This window comes from Dermochelys coriacea, chromosome 4, assembly GCF_009764565.3.
Source record: "Dermochelys coriacea isolate rDerCor1 chromosome 4, rDerCor1.pri.v4, whole genome shotgun sequence".
NCBI lineage: Eukaryota > Metazoa > Chordata > Testudines > Dermochelyidae > Dermochelys > Dermochelys coriacea.
Genome location: NC_050071.1, coordinates 71,358,565 through 71,385,840, shown reverse-complemented (window position 1 = coordinate 71,385,840; position 27,276 = coordinate 71,358,565). Strand labels below are relative to the sequence as shown.

At 38.7% G+C, this 27,276-nt stretch overlaps 2 protein-coding genes across 2 annotated transcripts in view; one reads left to right on the top strand and one right to left on the bottom strand.

Moving 5' to 3' along the window:
* The window catches only part of CBR4 (carbonyl reductase 4), a 56,221-nt gene extending 37,656 nt beyond the window's left edge, over positions 1-18,565 (top strand). Inside the window, exon 8 of the transcript XR_006280847.1 lies at positions 17,916-18,565. The gene's annotated coding sequence lies outside the window, so the exon portion shown is untranslated. The remainder of the gene's footprint in view (positions 1-17,915) is intronic.
* LOC119854752 (palladin) overlaps positions 1-27,276 on the bottom strand; it is a 266,687-nt gene that overhangs the window by 8,476 nt on the left and 230,935 nt on the right. The window contains 6 exon segments of the mRNA XM_043513348.1: positions 1,145-1,277; positions 3,948-4,042; positions 13,278-13,427; positions 22,613-22,834; positions 24,250-24,300; positions 24,883-24,984. Of these exon segments, the coding sequence (XP_043369283.1) occupies positions 1,145-1,277; positions 3,948-4,042; positions 13,278-13,427; positions 22,613-22,834; positions 24,250-24,300; positions 24,883-24,984 (753 nt within the window).

Below are 27,276 nucleotides of genomic sequence, written 5' to 3'. Positions count from 1 at the left end.
CACTAGCTTATGTAAGTTTTTAAACCTCTGGGACCTTCAGGATGAAAGCCACTACAGAAGGGATGAATCAGAACAGGATAGATGCTATCTAGCAGCAGTTCTCTCCACTAGCCATTCTGTTCATTCATGTTTATTTTTCTTAACAGGGCAGGTGACCTGTGTAGGAAATGTCTCTCTTTTTCTATATACATAGGCACATACACATGCAGAGTAGTAGGTTGAAATTAAGTGTAATAAAGGGAATATGTTGAAGGCTTTAATCCTTGCTTGAAAAAAGAGCAAAAAACTTCAAATTATCTTGTGTACTTAGAGCAAATTATATCACTGAAACCTGCTGTCTCACTCAGTTAAAAAGGGCCACTGAAGTTGATTAGGGTAATATTTGTTGTACTATGTGGTGAAGAATGTCCCTTGGAGCAGTGTGTTGTTTCTAGTTTGCTAGTCTGTCAAATTCATTCAAAGTCACAGTCATTGCTTATGTAGGATCTACAACTTTTGAGTCTTAGTTACTGCAGAGGGAGCACACACTGATAGACAAGTTATTTTCAGAGCTGTGCTTACTGACTTCTTGTGTAAAACTAAGGGGGAGGGGGGGAAGAAGATTATTCCTACTAATGAACTGCCCCTCCCTGTCACCACAGGGCTCAATGGTGCTCATCATAGCAGTGGATTTTGTTGCAGTCTATGGGCCAGGAAAGAGCTTGTGCCATGAGTACAGCAAGGTGGCATTACCGTGTAGTCACTAACTGACTTGCATTCCTTCCAATAAACTGATGTATGTTTAGTCATGGACCTCAAAGGCCAGCTATGGGCTGTAGGAAATTCACCTTTTGGATAAATCAATAATACAAACTCACATGTTTGAAATTTTGTCAAAGTATCACTTAAAAACTTTCAAGCTGGCTTTATTCTAAGAAAAGAAATACAGAGATTCTTCTTTACATCTTAGCCGCCTCCTCCTCCCTCCACAAGGGTGGGCCCCAATTGGAGACTTTGCTAAAGGCCAAGTCTGCATCTTGGGTTTAATTCTGCCTCCTTTGTGTACCTAGAATTCCCACTGAAATCTGAGGTGCATGAGTATTACAGGATACAGCTGAATTTGAACACAGTTCTCTCTCTAGTTCAACACAAATTTAATACTCGCCTTGCAGTCCATTCTGCAGAGTTTTCCTTCTTGAACAATCAGGTCTCCAGGAGCCTGCAGGAAATGAGGTCGGAAGAATCGTTCCTGAATTGGTTCATTTTCATCGCCACTGTCCCTTGATCGAGATCGAGGTCTTAAAATAATATATGAAATAAATTTGTTTATTAGGCATTTCCCCATGTTTTTTGATGAAGCTGAAGAGCCAAATGCAGATGTGAGACTGGTATAAATCTAGATTAATTCCACTGGATCCCATTGTAATAATTCCATATTTACACCAGCATAACAGAGCAGAATTTGTCTCAAAAATCAACTAAATATGCCTGTCTATATTTATTAATTTGATTCAGTCTACATTTTGCAGCAAAGGCATGAAGTAGAAAATTATCTCATTCACAATGAATGCCTTACCTAACATGGTAGTTTATTTATATACATAGTAATATTTTTTAGTTTTCATTTATTCTGTAGTTTAAATCAGTGAAAGAAAATGTACAAGAACTTCGGCAATACTTTATATCTACAGCCACAACTCTGCTTTAGTCTTTCATACATCTGAAGCCCTCTCTATTACAGATTAAGACAGAAAATTTGTACTGTCAATAATTACATATACCTTTACGAAAATAGTGGAAGCTAAAGACTATCACAATTCACAAATACATTAGGTTCCGCATTAGATTTTCCATTATTATCTTCTCTTATTCGTTACTAATTAAAGACATTTACATTAATGTGAATGAAATTTTGTTCATCTGCTCTGGAGGATTATTCTTCACTAAACAGTTATCTGTTTGTGATATTTATAATCATTTCCAAAGCAACTCAGTTGTGGTGTCAGAATAATGAGAATTTAGCTCAAAGCAACACATACTAAAGAACAGAAGATCTTGTGACATTAAACTGTTCTTAGTAAAAAATAAAAGAACATGGGAAGAAAAATGCAGCAAATATGACCTATCAGCAGATTTCCTCCACCCGAAATACAGTTTTCTGTCATTTCTGTGATGAGCAGTTCTTGCCAATTAATTTATTGTACCCTTGTCTGTGGCTAACCAGTTCCTTTTCAATCGAAAGTAACAATCTTTCCATTATATAAGTAACTTATTTAGCAAAAAGTTATTTCTGCAATCTCTGTAAAATCCTATTTTACTTAAAATATTACATTAAAATATGTAATTAAAATGAGATTTATGGCTAATTTCTGTCCTCCGCTAAAGTCATGCAGCTCCAATGAATTCATTTCTTCTATGGCCTAACTCTGCCCACAGTGACACCCTAGTGCAACAAACTGGGACTGCTCACTGTAACTGAAGATTCATTTGGCCAATAATATTTGCATGGCTCTAAAAGTGAAATTCTGACTTCAATTAGTATGTACTAGAAGTTTATTTTGCGTATCAACCTTCATATCTGTGTCCATTTCTTTTTGTCTTGGAGAAATACAAATATTTTTGGACAGGCTCAAAAACCAAAGAGCTCTTTTAAAGAACAGAGCCAGACTGATCTGTGTTGCTTAGAGTTCTCTGTTTCTTCTTTTCCTCTTTTCTTTCCCTCTCACTCATCTTCATTTTCCCTTCTCCCCCCCAACCCCTCCAAAAGGCTTTTACACTGTCTTCTCTAGAAGTTAGTGACCTGCAGGCTCCTTGCAGCTCTGACCCACAATTCCTCGTGGCAGCTCTTCCTGTCACAGATTAATAAGAGGCTTTTAATTGCAAAGGTGCTGATTCAGTGCAACAGAGGATATTGAATATCAACCTACTGATGAATCAGTGGCTGTGCAGTCCTGGAATAGCGCCTCCACTACATTTACTATGAAACATGAACATACAACTAGCTTTTGGGGGCTTAGTGGCCTAATGAATGTGCAACACACTGCTGTGGAAAGGGTTTGAATTTAGACCTTGAGATCAGCTCCTTGTTATCCCTGGGCCTAGAACTGTATGGAGGCAGTTTGCATAGCACTAGGTGAGGGTGGGTGAGAAGTGCTTTTCAACACTTGAGTTACCGCCTTTTGGCCAACTCAGGAGTGAGGCTTATGAGGTCCAGAGAGAAATGCATCCCAGGCCTCCTTGTCCAGAAATAAGGATTAGGTTAACATGAATTCTGAGAAAGGAGGAAATAAAGTGGAGAAATAGGGTGGGGGATCTGAGAATCATCCTCATAAACAACTGACCACAGTTTTACCAGGATTTTCTAGTATCTAATTTAATATTTAGCAGGGCTCTTTTTTCCATGCAGTATTTGTACCATATATACTTCCTCAGTTGCTAACTGTTCTTGTGAGCAACAAAATCCATTAATTTCATCCTGAATGTAGTAATTAGTGCTGTCATATCTATAATCTGTGTTGTAATTGGCAGCTGATGGCAAGATACTGCAGTGGGCATAATCAATGAACAGAACAAATAGATGCACCACAGCAGACACTTGAATTGGGATCCTCTACTTGGTTAACCAAGAGGCAGTAGCTAGGTCAGTGGAAGAATTCTCTCATCGACCTAGCTGCATGTACTGTGGTGGTTAGGGTGACCTAACTACATCGCATAGGGCATGAAATTTTTCATACCCCTGAATGATGTAGCTAGGTTGACCTAAGTTTTAGGTGTAGACCAGGCCTGGGACAAGATGCAGTAAGTGAACATGACAAACAAGGAAGGGAGGGAGGTCAAGAGTTGTTAAACTAAGATAAGTTGCCTATTGTACATCTGATGGTGCCAAGAATTATAGGGATTTTTGGATACAAGAGAAGATTAGGTTAGCAGCCGCAGTGATGAATGTGTAAAGAAAACATCTATGGTACCTTCTGATATGAGGCTGGTTGGGGGGTGTTCGAGGACTCCGTCCTCTCTGATTGACAGCTTGAACCATCAGCCTTCCAGTACAGCTTATTCTGCCCTGTTACAAACATTGAGGTGAAAAAATATACATTATTTTATTAAAAATAAACAATTTTAACAGAATAGATTTTCCCCAAAACACTAAACAAACATATTTGTGTTTGCCCAGAGCCTGAAGTTCACTTGTTGGTGCCAACTTTTACTGATGCCCTGCTTTCAAAATCTTTTCTTCCACAAAAAGGCAGTTCCCATCAGAATTAGTTAACATACCAACTGCCATCAATACTTTCCCTATTTATACAGCTAGCAATCCAACTCTGAACACCCTGAAGCAATTCTATGGTTACAAAAAATCATCAATAAAAAGTTATGAGGTCTACTTTATTGTATCCTACAAGGTTACCCTTTCAAAAGGGAGAAAATTCTGCTCTATCTGGAACACAGCTAGTACAGATAGCAGTAGATACCTATTGCCTTTAGAATAAAGTAGTTAGACATATTGCCATTTTCCTTTATGCTGTTAAATGGTCCAGCTGCTGACTCTGCTCTTGCTGATGGACCATTTAGTAATGCTGCTGACTGTTCTTACTATCAGCATAACATTCACATTGATTCTTAGTTATCCAGTAGTAAAATTACCCATCTGCTCATCCAAGTCACACCCAAAATATATCTAACAAACTTTATACGCAGAGCTTGTGACAGCTCAGACATCGTTTTGTTTGCACCACTGATGTCTTCACATACAGAAAAAAAGTTGTATTGCATAAAATCAGAAAGCGGGAGGTGGGGGAGGGGAAGCAGTCACCTTGAAATACAATTATTACTGATAGATAACATGTATACGTGCTGCTTTACAAAATGTACCACACAAGGAATTTGATTTCCAGGACTCATGAAGCAACATCTCTGTGAGAAAGATTGTTACCAGTAAAAAATATGGATTTCTGGACAGCTATCTACACATTTCACAGCACAGTGGGAAATCTGGGTTTTGGAGTGTCCATTCAACTTCGCCAAACAGAGGTAAGTAGTCGTTTGGGCTTTCAGCCGTAAAGGGGATGAAAACAGCATTTCAAAGTAACCAAAAAGCTTCTAAGTTTTTGAAAGATTTTAGTTCACTAAAAAATAGAATACATATTTATGCATTTCAAATGCTTTTTTGTTGATTGTATTAAAAGCCGATTCTCCACCAGTGTCTATCATCTTCAACAAGACCCCTAAGCACTAAGTATCTGTTTATCCGAGTTAACAGAAATTGCTGACATTTCTCATAGACATCGCATAAATATATTTGTTTGGTCCAGTGGATAAACATGAATGTTCCCAACTGCCAAACAAGAGACTGCTCATGTTCCAGCAAATATCAGCATCTGGCCAGGATAAGGATCAGACTATCACTGAGGCAATAAATTAAGTGATAACGGTAAAATATAACTTACTCCTTTCCCTCTGAAATGTCTGTAGAACTGCAGGTTACAAAGGAGTAGCGACAAGGGGAGAAACCTCAAGTTCTTCCAGACAGAAGGGCAGGATTTAATATATTTTAGGTGGGATAGGTCCTGCTTTGGGGCTTCTAAGGCCTAGACCCCTCCTTCCTGGACTTTTACTCAGGACACTGCTGTTGTGGACACCCACATGGAGTGGTAGAAATCATGGCATGGGGCATTTCGGTGCTATTCCAACATCTTTCCTGTGCAATAAACACGGTACATAGCATCCATTATGATGTAAAAAGTGTGTGATGTTCCTTTTACACTTCTAATAGTTGTATGAGCTGAGATTTGGAAGTGCCCTGTGATAATTTATGAATAGAGTATGTTGGTCTGGTTATCGGAGTGTTTTTGTAGGACTTCGGTTTAACTCAACAGGAGTCTATCTGGAAAAATGGCAGGAAAGAGAACACCACTTCAAGATAAACCACTGTACCAGGGCCTCCTTGGTCTTGCTTCTGTCTCTGTCTACAAACCACATAGACAGGTGTTGCTGGTCCAACACCTTGTGCAGTTTATATGTAATGGAGTCCCACTACCTACAAAGGATAGCTAATGCCTTTACAAGCAAGGAGAGAGCAATCTCCCTCTCACTGCCTACTTTTTCCCTTTTCACTTCCTTCTTGTGCCTATTTGTGGGCTCTGGCTAATGACTTAATTAGCCTTACTGCCCTGCCGCACCCACAAATTAGACACAGGTCTGCCTCATCAGATCCAATCTGCTATGCATGATTGGAGTTGCTGTGAACAGAGTGCTGACTCAGGGTTTCATACCTAGCACTCTGGTCACAGCCACCCTTTCAGCAAACACTTGAGAGTTGTTGAGGGACAATACCAGAATCACTGGCTCTGAGTACTAGTTTGATCTCCTGCTGAGCCTACAGGACTAGTTTTGACAAGATGGGTCAAAGCCCGGGGACAGAGAAGAACAGAAGAACTATAGTGGTTTAAAAAGAACCCTGTCTCCAGAGAGGGGCTGTAGTTGTTTGGGAGAAGCAGACTGAGACACAGGACCCCACTGGGGCTGTCTGAGCAAGTTAGACCTGTCTAGGCTACTATCAGGGGATGGTAAATGTTTAGATCACAGACATATGTGTAGACAATTTAAAAAAAATCCTTTTTCTGATGCTTTATTCCTACTACCAAAATAAACAATGCTTTTGTTTTAAGAAAGCTGTCTGATCACTATATACTCCACTGTTCACAGACTCCCAAAGGGAAGAATTGCAGGCACATGAGCCCTGTTGGACCTGCTGGATAAGAATGGTGGATACACTGGGCAATGTAGACCAGAAGCCAGTATAAGAGGGGGAGAATTGCAGAATTCAGTCCAGAAAAGGCAGAATTCAGTCCAGCGACCAGAAAGGGGACAGAGGTGCAGCTAGCCCTGCAACTATGATAAGAAGTCTCCAGGACCAGGTATTCACCCAAGAGTTCTGACAGAACTCAAATGTGAAATTGTAGAACTACTAACTATAATCTGTAACCTATCATTTAAATCAGCTTCTGTACCAAATGACTGGAGGATAGCTAATGTGATGCCAATTTTTAAAAAGGGCTGGAGAGGTGATCCCAGCAATTACAGGTCCATAAGCCTGACTTCAGAACCGGGCAAACTGGTTGAAACTATAATAAAGACCAAAATTGTCAAACACATAGATAAACATAATTTGTTGGGGAAGAGTCAACATGGTTTTTGTAAAGGGAAATCATGCTTCACCAAGCTACTAGAATTCTTTGAGTGGCTCAACATGCATGTGGACAAGGGGAATCCAGTGGATATAGTGTACTTAGATGATTTTCAGAAAGCCTTTGACAAGGTCATTCACCAAAAGCTCTTTAGCAAAATAAGCTGTCATGGAATATGAGAGAAGGTCCTCTCATGGATCAGTAACTGGTTAAAAGATAGGACTTAATGGGTAGAAATAAATGGTCAGTTTTCGTAATGGAGAGAGGTAAATAGTGCATCCTCCAGGGGTTTGTACTGGGACCAGTCCAATTCAACATATTCATACATGATCTGGAGAAAGGGGTAAACAGTGTGAGGTGGCAAAATTTGCAGATGATACAAAACTACTCAAGATAGTTAAGTCTCAAGCAGACTGCAAAGAGCTACAAAAAGATCTCACAAAACTGGGTGACTGGGCAACAAGATGGCAGATGAAATTCCATGTTGATAAATGCAAAATAATGCACACCAAAAGACATAATCCCAACTATACATATAAAATGATGGGGTCTAAATTAGCTGTTACCACCCAAGAAAGAGATCTTGGAGTCATTGTGGATAACATCCACTCAACGTGCAGCAGCAGTCAAAAAAGTGAACAGAATGTTGCGAATCATTATGAAAGAGATAGATAATAAAATGGAAAATATCATATTGCCTCTATATAAATCCATGGTACACCCACATCTTGAATATTGCATGCAGATGTGGTAGCCCCATCTCATTAAAGATACATTGGAATTGGAAAAGGTTCAGAAAAGGGCAACAAAAATGATTAGGGGTATGGAATGGCTGCCATATGAGGCGAGATTAATAAGACTGGCACTTTTCAGCTTGGAAAATAGACGACTAAGGGGGGATATGATAGAGGTCTATAAAATCATTAATGGTGTGGAGAAAGTAAATAAGGAAGTGTTATTTACTCCTCATAACACAAGAACTAGGACACACCAAATAAAAATAATAGGCAGGAAGTTTAAAACAAAAGGAAGTGTTTCTTCACACAACACACAGTCAACCTGTGGAACTCCTTGCCAGAGGATGTTGTGAAGTCCAAGACTATAACAGGATTCAAAAAAGAACTAGAGAAGTTCATGGAGGATAGGTCCATCAATGGCAATTAGCCAGGATGGGCAGGGATGGTGTTCCTAGCCTCTGTTTGCCAGAAGCTGGGAATGGGTGACAGGGGTTGGATCACTTGATGATTACCTGTTGTGTTCATTCCCTCTGGGGCACCTGGCATTGGCCACTGTTGTTCTCTATCTGTCTGTCTATCTATCTATCTACCTATCTATCTACCTATCTTCCTACTGTATTTTCCACTGCATGTATCTGATGAATTGGGCTTTAGCCCATGAAAGCATATACCCAGATAAATTTGTTAGTCTCTAAAGTGCCACAAGTACTCCTCGTTCTTTTTGCTGATACAGACTAACATTGCTACTACTCTGAAACCTGTTGGAAGACAGAATACTGGGCTAGATGGCCCTTTGGTCTGACCCAGTATGGCTGTTCTTATGTTCTTATGATATAAGCATGTTTTTTTTCCTGTCATAACCACAGACAAAAGATTCTGGCTTACACTATGCACAAAAATAAAACACAAAGTGCAATGTTACTAATGCAAACCAGCTCCATTCTTGTGATTGCAATTTCATTTGTTATATACACAGCAAGCTCACTGCTAATTTTTCTTGTTTTGACCTGTTGGTAAACATCTGGCTATGTAATAACTGTAGAACTTGTTTTGTCTTCTTGAGTGCCTGAAATACCTGGCAAAAAGCTTACATTTTATTAGAACATTTGATTTAATCCAAACAAGCAGTGAATTCTTATGTTCAGAAGGCTCCATTACAAAGGCCACAATGAAGTCAGCATGTACAGTGTTATCTTTAGAAGCAAATTTGCAAAACAACAATTTTGCTTTGTGTATTAATTTTAAATGAATGGCTTTCATTAGCATATGGGACTGAGCTACAGAGTCTAGATTTCAAACGCAACTACATCAAATCAAAATTATGTAGGTCAGACCAGATTATAATAGTTCCTTCTGGCCTTTGAATCCATGAAAATTTGGCCACGTTTAGATATTGAATTTTGGTTCCTCCCATGGTTCAGGTACGAGCTACACATGTGGTAGTATAGTTGAGTTGTATCAGATCCTTCTCAGTTTTATTGCACAAGATGAATCTGTATTTTAAAAGTAATTTCTATTGTTCTAATATTGCAGTGTTTGCACTTTTTGGCTGTATTCTAAATTAGTGCTTCTTGAAAAACTCTAAATATTTTCTATGAAATATTTTGAACAGAAAAAATGGTTTCCTTCACAATTTGCCCATGGAAATTTTCAACAAAATAACTCAAACTGAGAATTTTTAATTCTTTCAGTTTCCTCCTCCTCTTTCTCTTCCCTACTGTTTTTCAGTGGAAAATAGGACAAAGGGGGAAAACAAATAAACAAAAGTAGATTCAAATCAAAACTAAATGAAAATGTTCATTTAGACCTGATTTGTTGAAATATCAAAATATTCTGAAAAAACCTATTTTTTGGGGTGAGGGGGAATAATTTCTTTTTAAAAGTCATCTTTTTGTTAAAGAAAAATTTTGATGTTAATTTTCTACCTGCTCTAAGGTAACTGGAGCATGTACAGTACATAATATACTGAGCAGCTGACAAAGACAATCAAAAAGAAAAGGAGTACTTGTGGCACTTTAGAGACTAACAAATTTCATGAAATTGATAGACAATCAAGTGATAGTTCAGGCTCACACTACATGCTTTGTGCATATTGTTTTGAGAAGACAACACCACAGAAGATGGTAAGGACAGAGAATTTGTTTTAACTGTTAGTTATCAGCTGTTAGTGCTTTGTGGTGTTATGATAACAACAAAACTGTTTTGTAGTTATTTTCACTTTCATAGGTTGTATTTGCTCAAGAAATGAGATCAGAGTATTCGTAGAAGGTAACTGTTTTCTATTTGAGGCAGGTTTTTTTAAAAAGGTTTTTTGTTTGTGCTCTTTGTTGTTCTCTCCAAGACAAAGAGAGAGCCCAAGCAAGTAATCCAGCTCCTACTGAATGATATATCTAAAATTACAGCAATAGTAAGTAATAGCAAGGAAATGCGTTAGAGTATATTTTGTTTTAGCTTGTGAATTTTCCCTATGCTAAGAGGAAGGTTTATTCCTGTTTTTTGTAACTTTAAAGTTTTGCCTAGAGGGAAATCCTCTGTGCTTTAAATCTTACTACCCTGTAAAATTAACTTCCATCCTGATTTTACAGAGGTGCTTCTTTTACTTTTTTTCTTTATTATAAAGTTCTGTTTTTAAGAATCTGATCAGGGTTTTAGTGTCCTAAAATCCCAAGGGTCTTGTTTGTGTTCACTTTTTTTACGCTCATGCCTCCCCAGGAAACGGGTGAAGGGGTTTAGGGGGATATTTTGGGGAATATGTGGTCCATGTGGTCCTTTTCCTAAATATTTGTCTAACTCACTTGGTGGTGGCAGCGATACTATCCAAGGATCAGGAAGAGTTTGTGCCTTGGGGAAGTTTTTAACCGAAGCTGGTAGAAATAAGCTTAGGGGGTCTTTCATGCGGCTCCCCACATCTGTATCCTAGAGTTTAGAGTGGGGAGGGAACCCTGACAATAGTGTAGATGCTTACACAACATTAACTACCGTGTGTGTGTGTGTGTGTGTGTGTATATATACACACACACACACGCGCAAGAATTGAGTATTTACTTTTTCTTCTTCCAAGATAAGCTGGTAAATCCTACATGTGTAAATTTCACAATATCAGTCCAGATCCTCAGATGGCATAGCTCCTTTACATCAATTAACTACATCTACATCATTTGAGGATTAGCTTCATTGCCTTTTATTTTTAGATTAGTTTGGTGCTCATAAAATGAGGGGCTAATAGTACTGGCCAGAGTCTAGCAAAGTGCAGCAGCACTGTGTAACCTGTACTAACACAATTCTGCCAATCCACTAGAATCCTGTTTTGAGACCCACCCTCTGTACAGTGCTTTAATACGTATTCATGTACTATGCTTTTCCTGGAAAGAAGCTGCTAATTTTGCCTATGTTTGTGGTAGTTTTGAGATGCGGACAGATTTCCATTAGCATTAGGAGGACAAGCCAAACTTATTTCCATGTATGATGACTTAACCAGCCTGGAATCTAAGTCTTCTGGTGTGAAAGGCTAGTGCATTAATCCACTGCTGCTCTTTGCCTCCACTGAACTGCTAAATGCATAGCAGAAATAAACTAATGCTGGGAGACATAATTATATTTACTTGGGAATTACATTATGAAGAAAGAACATAAAGGGCTGAGTGAACCATTCAAATGTTTTTTTCTATATTGCATAATAACAAACTTCCAAGTTTTGATCCAGGGGATCCAGAGGAGGATGTTTCTGGTTCTTGTCCAAAGTCAAGCAAACACGAGCACAAGATTTTCTCGTTAGTTCACATAGCTGTTTTCTCAGACTCCAAAACAGGGAATAAAGCAGAACTTTCTACTGTATTAAAAAATAGCATTATTAAATGCCATCTGTTGTCAGTGATGATTGTCTGGGTCACATCTCTGTCATCAAATTGGTCAGTAGTCTCTTGGTGATATTCAGAGAAACAAAAGTAGGTACTAAATAAACTTGTAAATCTCATCTAGGGACTGATCCAAAAAACCCCTAAGTTAATGGGACTCTTGCAATTGACTTGCTTGGGTTTTGGATCAGGCCTCAAATCCCGAACCTAAGCATTCTCAAGATGAAGTTTCTACCTTGGTGCAGTGGAGTGTGGTGGTTTATTTTTTTATTCCAAACAAATCTGCTATCAGTTTGCATTATTTATCACACAAATGGGTAGGTGTATTACTTAGTTGTTGTACAGTGCTTTCTGTATGAAGGAAGCGTCCAGCTTGTAAAGATTATCCAGCGACTTCTGGAACTATTTATATAATGTGGAAATAACATTTACATTTGAGAGTTTTATCCAATACAATTTGTGGTACCAAGGTCTATCTTAAAGCTACCATTTGTATATATGTTGCAACTTGAGGAGGTATTGACAGCTAAAAAGCTATGCAAAACTGGAATTGTCATGCTAAGTAGCCTAGCAACATGCATAACAGAGCACAACACTCCTGTTTAGATTAAGTTGTGTCTTAATGATAAAGTTTGTTATTTTACAGTGTAACTATTTGTGAGTTTGATCTTGGCAAGGTTCTCAGTGCTGCAGAATACATTTATTCATTATTTCTCTAAGCTATGGTAATGCTTTGGTCTCTCATGACTTGAATTCAAGCAGTGTTGCCTTCAGCTTGCTAAACTAGGAAAAAGTGGGTTGAAAAAATGACTTCCAGTGTTCTTAGCTGTGACTTCAGGCATTATGTCCACTGTGTTACTTTTTCAATGTGTGTGATAATAGGTTTCTGTTATGCACCACAGCTCTAGTTCATTAGCTACTGCATATGTAAAGAATCACTCAGCTTATAAAGCAAGATCATGTTGTGAGTTTCAGAAGAACATACAGGGAAGACCATAGAATGTTTCCTACATATCAGGCTGCCACATTACACATACTACATGCTATAATCCTTGGCTTTTGTTGGAGTGGATTTCAGCCTTATTATTTTAATGTAGTTTTAGGCCCTGAATCTAAAAGCCTTACTCATAGTGAGAAGCACACATAGTCCCATTGGTTTCAGTGGGACTAACTGTGTCAATAAGTGCCATCAGCGGAAGTGTAACCAACAGCTTAGCTGTGTTGAGTTACTTCTGCTGGGACCCTCGCCTATTTTACCTTGCATAATATTTACTTAAGGCATGCTCTGTGAAGACATTTCGACAGTGTCAGCTGAAGGCAAAGAAATGACAATGAAAAACAAACAAAATCACCATTCCATAGCATTTTTTCCTAAGCATAGAGGCACAGTGGTCCCACCCTGCTGATGAAGTCTAAGTATTACATACTTTAAGATGACTTCATCTCTAATTAAATTGCACAACTGTCAGAGGAGAGAGTTTACAGAAGCATGCTTATTCTATAGCCAAACTTCCATTTACCTGAGGGTTGGCAGCCATGATAGTGTAATTCCCATCGTCATCCAGGGTGGAGGCTGCAGTGTGGAGAGAGCAGGTCCCATCCGGTTCTCTTTGAATTCTGTAGTGGTCACTCCTTTTAGAGATTTGCTTCCCGTCTTTGAACCAATAAATCTGTAGCAGAAAACAAAGAGTTGACAATCAGAAGTGGGTAGGTATCGTCATCATTTCTCATTTAACATCATCATTTAACAGTGGTAGCAACTCTCAACTGTTGAAAACCTCATTAGTGTGGATAGAAAGAAAACCTCTTTCTAAAAGGAGTAAAGAACTTGGCTGGGTCCTGAATCCATGAACTAGATTAATAAAGGTTTCTGTTACAGAATTCTAATCTTCAGAAGGAAAAGCACAAACATCCACCAAGGGAAGTTAGATTGGAGGGTAGTATTCGGTTTCCAAAAAGCAAGTGACAATTGAGCACTTGCAGAAATGTTCCAGATCAAATAAGTTTTCTGTATTTTATTTAAATCTGAAGTTGGAAAAATAATTTAAGAATATTAATGCTTTTTTTCCTAGTGGAAAAAAACCAGGATGGTTACAGGAATGATTATTCTGATGAGTCAGTATAAAAACAAGTGATAATTATATTTGATAAGTCACACTTTTACTAGATGTCCATTTGTGACTGTAAGCACCCCATAGTCACACCTCACCCACTTCTGTAATAATCTTTGTACAAAACGTGCCTTGTGAGGTATCATTTGAAAGCTAATAACTCACTGATCATTAATGTTCTTGGATGATGTATGTACATGATGGGTTTTAAGAGTTATGGATACATGCTAGAATTATGACTAATATGTGATTAAACCAGGCTTGTCAGGGGGAGTTGGTGGAGAGGTCTGCCTTAGACAAAGAAATACAAATTTGATCGTCTGACCAGCCCAATCTTCAGGAAAAGACAATGAAAGTCCGTATTTACATATAAGCAGTAAACAGGACCATCGAGACAGTAGGGGGACGAAAGAGCATGGATCTTCCTTCATCACCAGACTCCATGTCATCTTCTTCACAGGTTGAATAAACTTTACTTTACTTTTACTGAAGGGTAATCTTCAGAAGAATCCATTTCAAAGGTTTACTGGTCTATCAAGACAGGGGGGTCTGCACCTCAAGTGATAAGCAATTGAATCAACAGATAGTATACAATATTACTGTATTAGTTGCTTGTAACTCTTTCTAATGTTATTCCTTTAGTTGGCATCACATAACCTATGTCCTATTGTTAATAAATGTTTTATTTTTTACTATAAACCAACTCAGTGCTGTGCTTAAAGGAAAAGGTGTGTATTTACCCCATTAAGTTAATAGGCTATGTGATGTGCTTGTGTCTCTTTAAAGAAAAAAACGGACATTATTATTTCTCTGAACTGTCCAGAAGAGGGATGGACATTGCAGCGCACACAGTTTTAGGAAAGTCTGGGACTTAGCATGTCTTAGGGTCATGCTGCAAGTAGTAACCAAGGCTGCTGGAAGCCAGAATGGGGATGTAGACAGGCTGCTGCGTTCAGGACTGCTGAACCAGAGCTGTCTAGCACAGTTATTTCAGAGTGCAACCTGCATGTTTGTAAGCTCATTGTGAATGTTCCAGGCTCGAAGATACAGCAGCAAAGCACTGTAAGTCATCTAGGGTTTCAGAGCAAGTGGTGACAACCTCTCACTAGCCTGGATTGCCTCCCAAGGCTCATCATACCCTTACACTGACTAGTCTGAACCAAATAACCAAGAAGAGGCATGGTACGCAAACTCTCACTCCCAAGTTCAATATGTAACGTAGCAACTTTTCTCTTTAAATTTTAATTGTTGAATAACATGCTTAATCATTCCCTGAAGAGACAGATACATCATCCCACCTTACTATAAGTGTAGGACTGACAATAATATTTAAACAATAATAGGGTATTATCAACATTTAATAGGTTTACATGGAAACACTCTAAAAACTTCATAGGAAATACCAACATTTTAAATCAAAGTATAGAACTTTAGAGAACTACATCCCAACTATATAATGTATTAAAGTTCTACAGAATGGTTAACTTCTCTATTAAATAAGAGAGGACCTTTCTGTAGGGTTTTAAGTAGTTATATATTTTATTCTCAGGCTAATATGCAAGACCTGGTTGTAATGTAGCATAAGGAGGGCCCTACGAAAGTCATGGCCATGAAAAACAAGTCATGGACAGTGAAAACTGATCTTTTGTGTGCTTTTACCCTATACGATACAGATTTCACAGGGGAGACCAGCGTTTCTCAAATTGGGGGTCCTGACCCAAAAGGGAGTTGCAGGGGGGTTGCGGTATTGCCATCCTTACTTCTGTGTTGCCTTCAGAGCTGGGCAGTCAGAGAGCAGCAGCTGCTGACTGAGGGCGCAGTTTTGCAGGCAGCAGTGCAGAAGTAAGGCTGGCAATACCATACCATGCCATCCTTACTTCTGCACTGCTGCTGGCAGTGGTGCTGCCTGCAGAGCTGGGCAGCTGGAGAGTGGCAGCTGCTGGTCAGGAGCCCAGCACTGCAGGCAGAGCTGCCACCAGCAGCAGCGCAGAAGTAAGGGTAGTGGTATCGCCACCTCCCTCCCCCAACTCCTTTTTGGGTCAAGATCCCCATAATTACAACACTGAAATTTCACATTTAAAAAGCTGAACTCATGAAATTTACCATTTTTAAAATCCCATGACTGTGAAATTGACCAAAATGGACTGTGAATTTGGTAGAGCCTTAAGTATAGGACAAGAGTTCTAGACAGATGTAACCAGAAAAAAACGTTACTGTAATGTTAATTTTTGTATACATTCCATACAGCCAGTTTTTAAAAGCCTCCAGCACAAGCAAAAAGGAGATTTGGAAATTGTGACAAAAGTATAAAATTTTCTAAAGAGCTTTAGTCACTTAGACCCAGATCTTCAAAGGTGTTTAGGCACCTAACTCCCATTGATTAATTGCCTAAAAACCTTTGTGGATCTGGGCCTTTGGTGCTTTAGAACATTTTACCCAAGATGCGTAAAGTTAGACTCCTAAACCTGTATTTAGGTTTCTAAATATATGGCCTCTTTTTCAAAAATGCTGACTGCTCAGCAGCTTCTGTTGAAGTCAATGAACGCTGAACATTTCTGAAAAGAGGTCACTTAACTTAGGTGCCTAAATATGGGTTTAGGAGCTTAACTTAAGGCATTTATTTCTGAAAATTGCTGGCCCCTGTATCTGGCCTAGTTTTATCACAAAATGCCACTCACCACTACATTTCAATTACCCATAACTAGGGCTCTGTATCTCATGGCGGTTATGGAAGTCACGGATTCTGTCACTTTCCGTGACCTCCGTGACTTCTTCAGGGACCAGTGTGGCTGACCCCAGGGCTGCCCAAGCAGCTGGCTCCAGGGCCAGCTGCTCAGGTGGTCCCCGGCACAGCCACACCGCCATTTCTAGAGAGGCCCTGGGGATAGCTACACCAGCTGCTGGCTCCATCAGCCTGGGAAAGCCTAGCCCAACTGGTGCTGCTAGCACCAGGCATCCCCCCAGCAGTGCCCCCCCCTCCAAGATTTAATCATTGGTATTTTTAGTACAAGTCACGGACAGGTCACGGGCCGTGAATTTTTGTTTATTGCCCATGACCTGTCCATGACTTGTACTAAAAATACCCATGACTAAATCATAGCTTTACCCATAACAGACCAGGAGCAACTGGTAAAAACAGTAGATGCCAAAAGAGAGCAGGGGTATCCATTTGCATAAACATTACAATTGGATGCAATTAGCAGACTTGCCATTAGGGGTCTCTGCAGTTGACTTTAAGGAAATAAGAAGCTCCATTATGTAAACCTCCGTCATAAAAAGATGTACAGGTAAGTAAAGATATTGTGGAATTACACAGAGGAGTAGTGGATAAAGTAGATCAAGGATAGGAGGGGAAGCTCATTAATTTTGATGGCTGCCATTATGTCTCCACATTATCAGGAATGAGGTATTGCATCATTTTGTGGTGATAAAAGGCAACAAAGAGAAGAGAATGGGGTCAAGAAAAGAAATGCATTTGACAGGGGTTCTTCTCCCCCCAAGGAGCCAGCAGCAAGCTAAGTAAAAGTGTGCTGGGATGCATTACATCCCTGACGCTCTCCAGTGTCTGCTAGGATGGCGAATCTGTACTGATTCAAAAACAAAAAAGGAGAGGGCCTAGATCTCTACCCTGAAATATATGCTCTAAAAAGAGATTTTATGTCAAATATATGATTTATTTGTGTTTCCTTCCCTCTCCCTCCTCGAGAATAGGGAGCTGTTGGGGCAATTTCCTTCCTCTGGAGCTAGCCTGGAGAAATATCTTCCTTTGTAGAGGAGGCGAATAGAGAACTTGTGTCTAGGGTCATAATTCTGCCATTAGGTGCTCCTCTGACTGGTGGGAAAAACTGGGAGCTCCAGGAACAAGCTCCTCTCATGGCTGGGCAGTCCTCACTTCATCAGCCGGACAAGAATGGTTGGGGGGGGGGGAGTTCTCCGTCTGCTCTGCCTTACCTTAATGTCTGTAGAAAAGAGTTGAGGGCAAAGTAAGTCTAAAACCATGCATCTTATCTGCTTTGACTTTCTCCATTTTCTTTCTATGCCTGACAGGCTGCAATAGTGAGTACAAGGACTACAGTATATTTTGACATCCCCTGGAGGGAGCCTCAAAGTCTTGCCACACTCAGTCCCACTGATGTCCTGGGGAGGCAGCTCCACCAACCCAAACAAAGGGCTTTGTGGGTTAATTCCCAGGTGAGGATCAGAAGGATCTGAGGGAAGCACTAATGGCTGGAAGCAAATCAGGAGCAGATTAGCCTATGCACATACCATACACAGGGAAGTTAAGAAGGCTGTGCTGACTAAAAGTCCAGAACAGGAAGCTCTAGGGAGAATAGATGAGCTACCCCGTATGGCTTCTGCTTGTATAAGTGCATGGATGGAATGCAGCTACAGATTTACCAAACTGGTGTCAATCTGGGTTTAACCAGAATCCTGCAACAAAACCCTATCAGGAGAGGGTGATTTGTGTTCAAACCTGAACCTCTGGTGAACTCTCTTTCTCTCTCATTGTTTTTCTCTAGGTCCTACCATAAAGCCTGTACTTCCATTCAAAGAACTTTCCCACTTAGAAGAAAATGTATGTCTTCACAGTGTTATAATTGCCTATGAGATGAAGGGAAAAGGGCTACGTCCACTTATTATACATGGACTGATGTGTTAGAACAATAAATGAATATGGATTTCTTTTTTTTGCAGTACAGTACATATAGAGTCAATTTTTTCTTCCCCAGTCGTGAAACCAATGGGATTATTAGCATAAGGCAAGCAAGGTTGTCCAGAGTGTTATTTCTGTAGTGAGAACTCAGTGATTTAGTGAGAAAAATGTGTTCGGAAATTTTCCAGCAACAGTCAAGCGACAAAGCAGAGCAAGATTCCAGTTAGATTATAATCTTCCAGGTTCTTCATACTTGCCAACTCTTCAAAGCCAATAATTCATTCATTTGGGGGAGTAAATTAAGGACACTTTTAAATTTCACTGAAATACAATACACTAGGAGAAATGAGTGGAAATTTCCTTTAAAAATAGTTACCATGTCTGATTCTTGTATTGACAGGCATTACATGTCACTATAAATGATTTCATTTCCTCAATAGCTGGTTATACTAGTTTCCCATTTTTTCTGTCAGCATGCTTGCAGAAAATCTATGGTGTTAACAGATTTGGTAATGTTTTCTCATTTGCTGACAGAGCTTTTACTGGAGACAAAAGATATTTGATCATTTATATATATACGCTAATGGTTCTGAACAATGACATAGCTGCAAAAATGAGTTTTAACTTGCATGCTTCACATATTTCATAATGTTACTTGACATTAGTTGGGCTTGCATTAAGTGGTAATTATTTTGTAACACACTTCTCTCATCAGAGAATCAGGAAACATGCCAAGAATTAAGCAGAGACAAATATTAACTGTACCTGTTGTCCGAACTTGATACACTGATTGCTTAATACTCACTTCCACCAGGTAGTAAAAAAGTTCCCATTTATGGCTTTTTATTCTGAGTGAATTTTTAATGTAACCCTTGTCTGTTGTGGGTTGCTAAGTAATGGTACCATCACTATTTCTACTGGAAACAAAGGCCACCCATATGGTAAAATATTTTCCTTGTATGATACCTTGTAATAAAAGCTAATATTATCCCATGTAGTCATTGACCTTACATTTAGATACTGTATATTTTTAATTTTCAAAAACTGTAAGTGAATATATTAAAAAAACAGTGATTTTTGACCCTGTACCACAGATTCAGCTATTTTTAAATCATTGTGAATGACAACTACCCCTGTGCAGAGAGGCCAGTACAAGGTCTGTGTACCACTCAAGTCTCACTTAACCCCTATTTTGAAGTGACTTTCTCTCTGTATGGAATTAGCATAATCATAAAGACAAATATCCCTCAAAAAGCACATATCCTCTCTCACACACATTGATTCCCTCTTTAACCAGAAAACAACTATCATGAGAGTTATAACCAAAGGAAATTCATTTTTTAGAAACATATCTAAAGACAGAATTTTCACATCAGTATTCAACTTACATGGCATGTTCAGAAAAAAGAAAAATCAAACCAATAATCCTACTTACGAAGATCCCTTGTAATGAATGTTAGACACACCACAGTTCCTCCCAAATCTATTCTTTCACAGACTATTTGGGGAAAAGGTGATTCAAATTGAGTAAATAGTTTCCAGGCTTTCATTTGCCAGTGTCAACATTTCCAGCATCAGGACATGGCAGTATAGGAGCTGTCTCAACCATTTCAGAATTGCCATCTTGGCATACTTAAGCAGATAAGGGAAAGAACATGTTCTGGTAATTCCAGAGAAGGCCAGTTGACAAGTTACCCAACAGCAATGGAAATGATTCCACCCCTAGCAACTGAGCTAATCACACATGAAGCATCTCCAAGCAAACTGAATAAAGGTCATAGCCCCAGCAAGGAGGATGGCAGACCACTTTCAATTTGTATATTTTTAATATAATGGAGAAATGGAGCATAATATCGCTATCACAACATACTCACATCAAACAATGCACTAATTTAGAATCCAGTGTTTTTAGGGAACAGCCAATTGAATGCTCTCCAAATACAGTGATTGACCATAGTTCACTATGGTCCACCCAAACTGTGATTCGTAAGCCTTGGGCAGAAAGCACACTTCTCCATCAGAAAACCCACACACCCAACTACAGTGACCTAACGTAGTTGAAAACTCTTCTGTCCTGATTCGTCTTCCCATCTTAATCAGCACCCATCAAAGTCAGTAAGAATTGGATCAGGCCTGAAGTTAGTCCTGGCTCCTTAATGGACTAGCCCATACCACATTGAGTTTTGTACATTTTAGTTTAGGAAGCTGAATTTTTTAAATACTACCTGTGGTTAATTAAAAACTCCCTCTTTGATCTCTTCTGTTTGCAATACTGCCCACTTGTTTGCATCACTGTGTTTCTCATTCTGTACATACACAAGTATTGACCAGAAAAATTAGGTTGAGGAAGGCCAGTTCTAAGCATTGCTCTCAGCCTCCCAAGTCCAAATGTGTGACAAAGCTGAAACAAAGTACAAGAAAAAATAGTACACAGACTGAAAAGGCTATGGGATTATTTTCTTTAACCATAAAACTTTATGATTCAGCCAGTCTAAAGTCAATCTACATTAGTAAAAAGTGCAGCAGCATCAAGTACATGGGGTGGAATTAAATTTGAGTTTCAGAGAGAGAATACAAAAATAAAAATTAGAAAAAGAAGCTGCGCCAGTTTTCCCAACTAGTCCTTCCCTGGCAACACTCCAAACACATTTGGACTTTCTATAATTTTGTGTAACTATATGCTAACAGCACTCTATAAACACATTTTTAAAATATATATTTTCCTCAAACTAAAATCCTAAATACATTTATTATGTAAATTATGTAGCACCCTTGCATTTCTGGCAACTTACCAATGTGGCCTTTGCTGCTGTGAAGGCTGGGCTTCAATGGAATAATCTAAACGAAAAACAGTATCTAGCCACAAGGGGACACTGTGACAACCTGCTGCACATTACTGCTTTCCTCCCATCTTCCCCTACCGAGCAGGATAATTATGAATGTACTTGCTTTATGAATGAAGCCAACAAGGAACCAGTGCTGCTTTTGTTTTCCAGTTACCTAAATAGGTCAGTAGATTACTGGTTAATCATTAAAATTACTAAGCACTGCCTACTAAACAGGAAATTTTCTTCCACACTAATTACCTAGTATCAACAGAGATTTAACATTTTCTCAAAGAAAACCCATCCCGAGCGCTATGCACCATGCCAGGAGATGCTATATTGTTATTTTTTGAACTTTAAAAATCTAAAAGAAAACAGTGATGCTTGGCAGGTAGGCTGTGGAGTAAATTCCTTTAAGAAATCTTTGCCCAGTCAATGACAGTTTCCTTTGACAAGGCTTCATTGGAAGGTATGGTGATCTTTGAGAAGATTTTGAGATGAACAAGCTTCTGTCATTAAAAAATAAAATTTACAGAAGCATGAGGAGCACCTTTACCATATATCAGAAACATATGGGAATTTTTTGTAAGTAACCTAGGAATCTAAGTCCCATTTTCAAAAATGACCTAAGTCCCATTGACTTTCAATGACAATTAAGCTCCTAAGTCACTTTTGAAAATGGTACTTGGGTAATTTGGAAAATTTTACACCCATTATATATGGCTAATATGACTGGGAGATGGTAATCTGTGCATCTTTAGAGATAAACCCCAAGACGCAGATCCTCAGCTGATGCAAATCACCATAACTTCACTGGCTTCAATAGAGCTATGACAATTTCTGCCACCTGATTGGGGGGCATGGATCAGCATTCATGGTGCACTACCCATCAGTACCCAGCGGCCCAGGCTGTGGAAGCTAATTATCCAACCAGCGTACCAAATTCGGTGAAGAAGGTCACATGGCATCTGAAGCACATTGCACATACACTAAGAAGAAGATGTCACCTGAGGACCTGCCCCCAGACAGAAAAGTGTTATTCTTATAATTAGGGAGACCAGATGTCCCGATTTTATAGGGACAGTCCCAATTTTTGGGTCTTTTTCTTATATAGGCTCCCATTACCCCCCACCCCCGTCCAGATTTTTCACACTTGCTGTCTGGTCACCCTACTTATAATACACAGAACACTTGTTATTACAGAGATAATCAATACAATAATTCAGAAGTTTCCACACTTCTGAAGAGATTTCCTTCTCTCTCACCTTTGGCTTTGGATTTCCAGCCACTCTGCATGTAAATGTGACTGGCATTCCTTCAAAGATTTTGTAATGTTTCAGCTTCATCTCAAAATATGGTGCCACACGGTTATCAGTGGGCTCGTCTCCATGCTGCACCTCATCATCCGATTCCTCCACAGGAGACCTCTCCAGACGGTATTCAATCTCACTGATCAGTCTCTGCTCAAAGCTGGAGACTTTATACTCCTACCGGACAAGGAAGGTTCGTGTTACTGTCTGTCATCATTTACTACATAATATGATGTGATTTGAATGAATTTCTTTCCCTAAGTCTTTGACAATTGATTAGGATCTTACATATAAAAGGAAATTGTATCATGTAGAAGAAAAACATAACAATTTGTGCCAAAATGAGATCCTTATAAAACAATGAAAACATCTGGTACTAGGCATACATTTCATATTGTCCTAGGGTCTAATTCATAAGAAAAAAAGCCACTGGTTGCTTTCCTTCCTCTCTCTTTTTTTTTTCCAAATACACAAAGCATATCATCATATATTCTTAAACAGTTCATAAAGAAAAAAACCCACTGATTTTTCCTGGAGGGTGTAGGCAGATTTAGGGTGGGGTTTGTTTCCAGATGGCCATGAGACCATATGGTTCACAGTTGGAGTTTGTGAAGAACCTTACTGCAAGTAGTACAATAAAAATACCATTATTTTGTTTACATTTTCCCTGAGCAGTGACAAGCTACATTACTGGCATATGACAACTGCCATATTTTTCTCACGTCTCCAGCCCCAACCCAATTGCTGCCACAGATTGCCCTTGCTTAAAAAACAGTGACACAAATAAATAAATAAACAAACAAACAAACAAACAAACAATAAGGAATGTTTAGTGTGAAATACACAATTTGTTTAAATTTACTACTGATTTGTACCCATAAGAAGATACTCTGCATCTAGACATGTTTGAGGTGGGCTTTATGGTAAGTGAACTGAAGACTAGAGAGCAGCAGAAATCTTTATTTATCATTGATTTTCTTAGGCTGCAGAAAATAGAACACCCTTTTGTAGGTTTTATATTATTTCTAACCCTTCTTTTTCTTATTAATATTAGTATCTCATGTAAAGTCTCCTTTCACAGATTCTCCCTCTACAAATTAATTTGATCTGGCTGATGACATTAAGCCCCTCATCGCAACCCACTGACTTGGTTACAGAAAATAATGATCACTTTGTGCAGAAAAAAGTGAGAGAAAAGTTGAATTTTGGTTATAACAAACATTTTGCCTATTTCTTCACAAGTTTCCCCATGAAATTTTATCCAATTATCTCATTATTCATGTTGTATATATTCTAAATTACTTAGATGAGCCAATGCAGGATGCAAAGCATCTCACATCAATGGATCTCAGAATTACTGGGGAAAGATATTTGTACAGAGAACTATCATGGTAGTGTTGTTAAAGTTAATCGGTCTGCAGTTGCTTACTAAATATTAAATTAAATTAAACACCATGTGTGTAAGTGCACCCCAGAAATAAGTTATTAATGTTTGGCCACTGCAGCGTTATTAAAGAAAAAGGGTAAAGGTGAAAGGTACAGGAGACAAAAAATCAATAGACAAAAAAGCAAGAAAGAAGAAAGATGAAAACCTTTTGATTATCCACAGGATTCATTATAGAAGCATCAAGAGAGCAAGCTTCCTGTAAGGGCAGAAAGAAAATGAAAGCTAGCAGGAAGAAGATCAAGAGGAATCCACTACAATTTCTGGGAGTTCTTTCAGAAGAAAGTACTGCATGTGGTAACATAAGCAAATGAATGGCTGAACAGCAACACTGGCATCAGAGCAAACATGGAAATTGGCTTACTTGGCTTTTTAAACAGACTTTCTGCTACACTTCTGATTTTGGTTTGCACACAACAGTACAGATTACAGGCATACAAGACCAGTTAGTCTCAGGATAACAGAGGATGAATTTTTGCCTTGAGAAACTGAAGGGTTAGGATAGGATAGGATAGGACAGGATAAAAAGAAATGAAGCTCAAAGTGGGAAGCAGACATTTGAGAACGCTTTCATCTTATTCAGTGTGGAAAAACTGAGCAATAAGCATGGTATTCTCCGCTTGATTGCTTTTGTGTATAAATCACAACTTCTACAGTAAAATCTGTCCTGTCTTTTGTGTATCTATCCTACCATATGGAGCTCTCTAGTAGAATGTTGTCAGAAAAGAACAATGGAAAGGAAATGATTATTTTACTGTCCAAGTGAAGAGTTATGTAGCACCTGTGTAGTGGGCTCTTCATCTGGTTCCTGTATGTTAAAGACAGTTGCAGCATTGTCAGCACCCAGTAGTCGACGTGCCATCTTCTCCTCATATGTTAACCTCTGAACCAAAATAAAACAAAAAAGGGGGGTGGGAGGAAAGGAAAGGAAAGTGGAGAAGGGGAGGGGGAAGTAAAAGAAAGTTATTTTTTTCTCTTTTAAAAGCCACACAGCAGGTAACTTAAAGAGCAACTAATGTTCCCATGGGAAAATCTGAGAATCATTCAGTTTAGAAATAAGTTAGCTTCTGTGTCATATTTTCTGTATTGCTCAAATGTATTGCGGAAATGAAAACAGGATCTTTATTTCTTAAAAAATCCATCTCCTCTATTTGTGGCATCAACATAATTTCCACAGAAAACAATTACACTCCCAAACACAATTATTACCTTGGAGGAGAAACAAGCAGGAACAGCAGATACTATTATGAAGAAACAAAGAATCCATTTCACACAAACGTTCTTCATAATTGAGAAGCCACAAGCATCATGGTTTCTAAATAAATATTCTTAAAATTCTCACTTAAGCCTCAGTAGCTCTAATATTATTCCCCATAAACAAAAATATTTTTTAACTAAAGTAGTTAGGGTGGTTCAGAGTGTGTATACTGCCAACAAAATAATAAAAAAGGCAGGAAATCATTAGTAAACACCTTTCAGACTCTTGCCTCCTAGAGCCATGATTTCACCTTTGCAAATTATTACAATCACATCCACCACCCACAAAATACCACCTTCGTTCGCCCTCCACACAGAACACATAAAGTGGTTAGAAATGGATGTTTGCTGGTTGTTTGGGGTCTAAATAAGAAAAGCACCTATAAAACAGATATAGTATAAGGATTAAAAGTAGCTTTATCGTAGGCCATTTAATTTAGGTTTACATACAGTTATCAAAGAGAATAGCAATGGGATTAAAATGAAACTTTTTTGCTACTGTTTATCAGTACACATTCCTATCTGCACAGTAGCCTCTACTTCCCTCTATTGCCCGTAAGTTTCTACATCAGAACCAAATAAAGTTCAATTGAGAATACCAAGGAGAGTGTCTCTTTCTGTTTCTCCATTTGTCAATGAAAGAGAGGACAACTTTATATAAAATAGTATCTTTCTGAGTGATTGTGATTTCCTGTTTCTTTCTACCCTTCTGCAGAACAAGGGAACAGTTTATAAAAGACACTATAATATAGAAAAGGGGTACTTGTGGCACCTTAGAGACTAACAAATTTATCTGAGCATAAACTTTCGTGAGCTACAGCTCACTTCATCAGATGCATTCAGCTGTAGCTCATGAAAGCTTATGCTCTAATAAATTTGTTAGTCTCTAAGGTGCCACAAGTACTCCTTTTCTTTTTGCGAATATAGACTAACATGGCTGCTACTCTGAAACCTGTCACTATAATATAGATTAGACCTAAAATTTAGGTTTAGTAAAAAAAAGGGTTCACATAATCTAACATTAATAGAAATTGCCATTAATTTTTTTCCTTCTAAATTGCAACAAAAATGTTCCCATGTATTTAAACACTTTCTTGCAGATCAAGTATTGCAGCGTTGTGACAGTGTATGAAAGTGAAACTGACTCGAAGGTGGAGCAGAAATGGTGAAAAATTAGATTTCTGTAATTCTTTTGGCCTTAAGAAGCTGAGTTCATTTTAAAATGGATGGTTTTGCAGCCAAAGCACAAGACTGGGATTCAAGAGTCCTGTGTTCTAATCCTGCTGCAGACTTCTGATGAGTCACTTAGCTTCTCTGCTTCTTATTTATCTATGGCAAATATTCAAAAGTTCTTTAGTGAGTTAGAAGCCTAAGTCCAATTTTCAAAAGTGACTTAGGCACTAAAGGTACATCTACATAGCAAAAATAGACCCACAACAGCGAGTCTCAGAGTCTGGATCAACTAATTTGGGCTCATAGGGCTTGCACTACCAGGCTAAAATAGTAGTGTAGATGTTCAGGCTTGGGCTAGAGCGTGGGCTCTGAAACCGTGTGTGTGTGTGTGTGAGAGCCTAGGCTCCAAGCCCAAGTGAGAACATCTACACTGCTGTTTTTAGCCCCATAACCTGAATTGACCTAGGCTCTGAGAATTGCTGCCATAGGTCTTTTTTCCCCCCAATGTAGACATATCCCAAGAAATCTAAAATCCTTTGATTATCAATGAGATTTCAATGATTTCTATATCACTTAGAAGCTTTTGAAAATTTTGCCCCTCATTTACAAAATGGGGAAGATAATCTACAGCATTTAAATAACGTTCATCATTTAAAACAGATCACAAGAAAAATGTCAACATCTGATTCTTGGACTACTACGGTTTCAAAGACACTTAAAACAATCCCTTAACTGAAAAATTCAC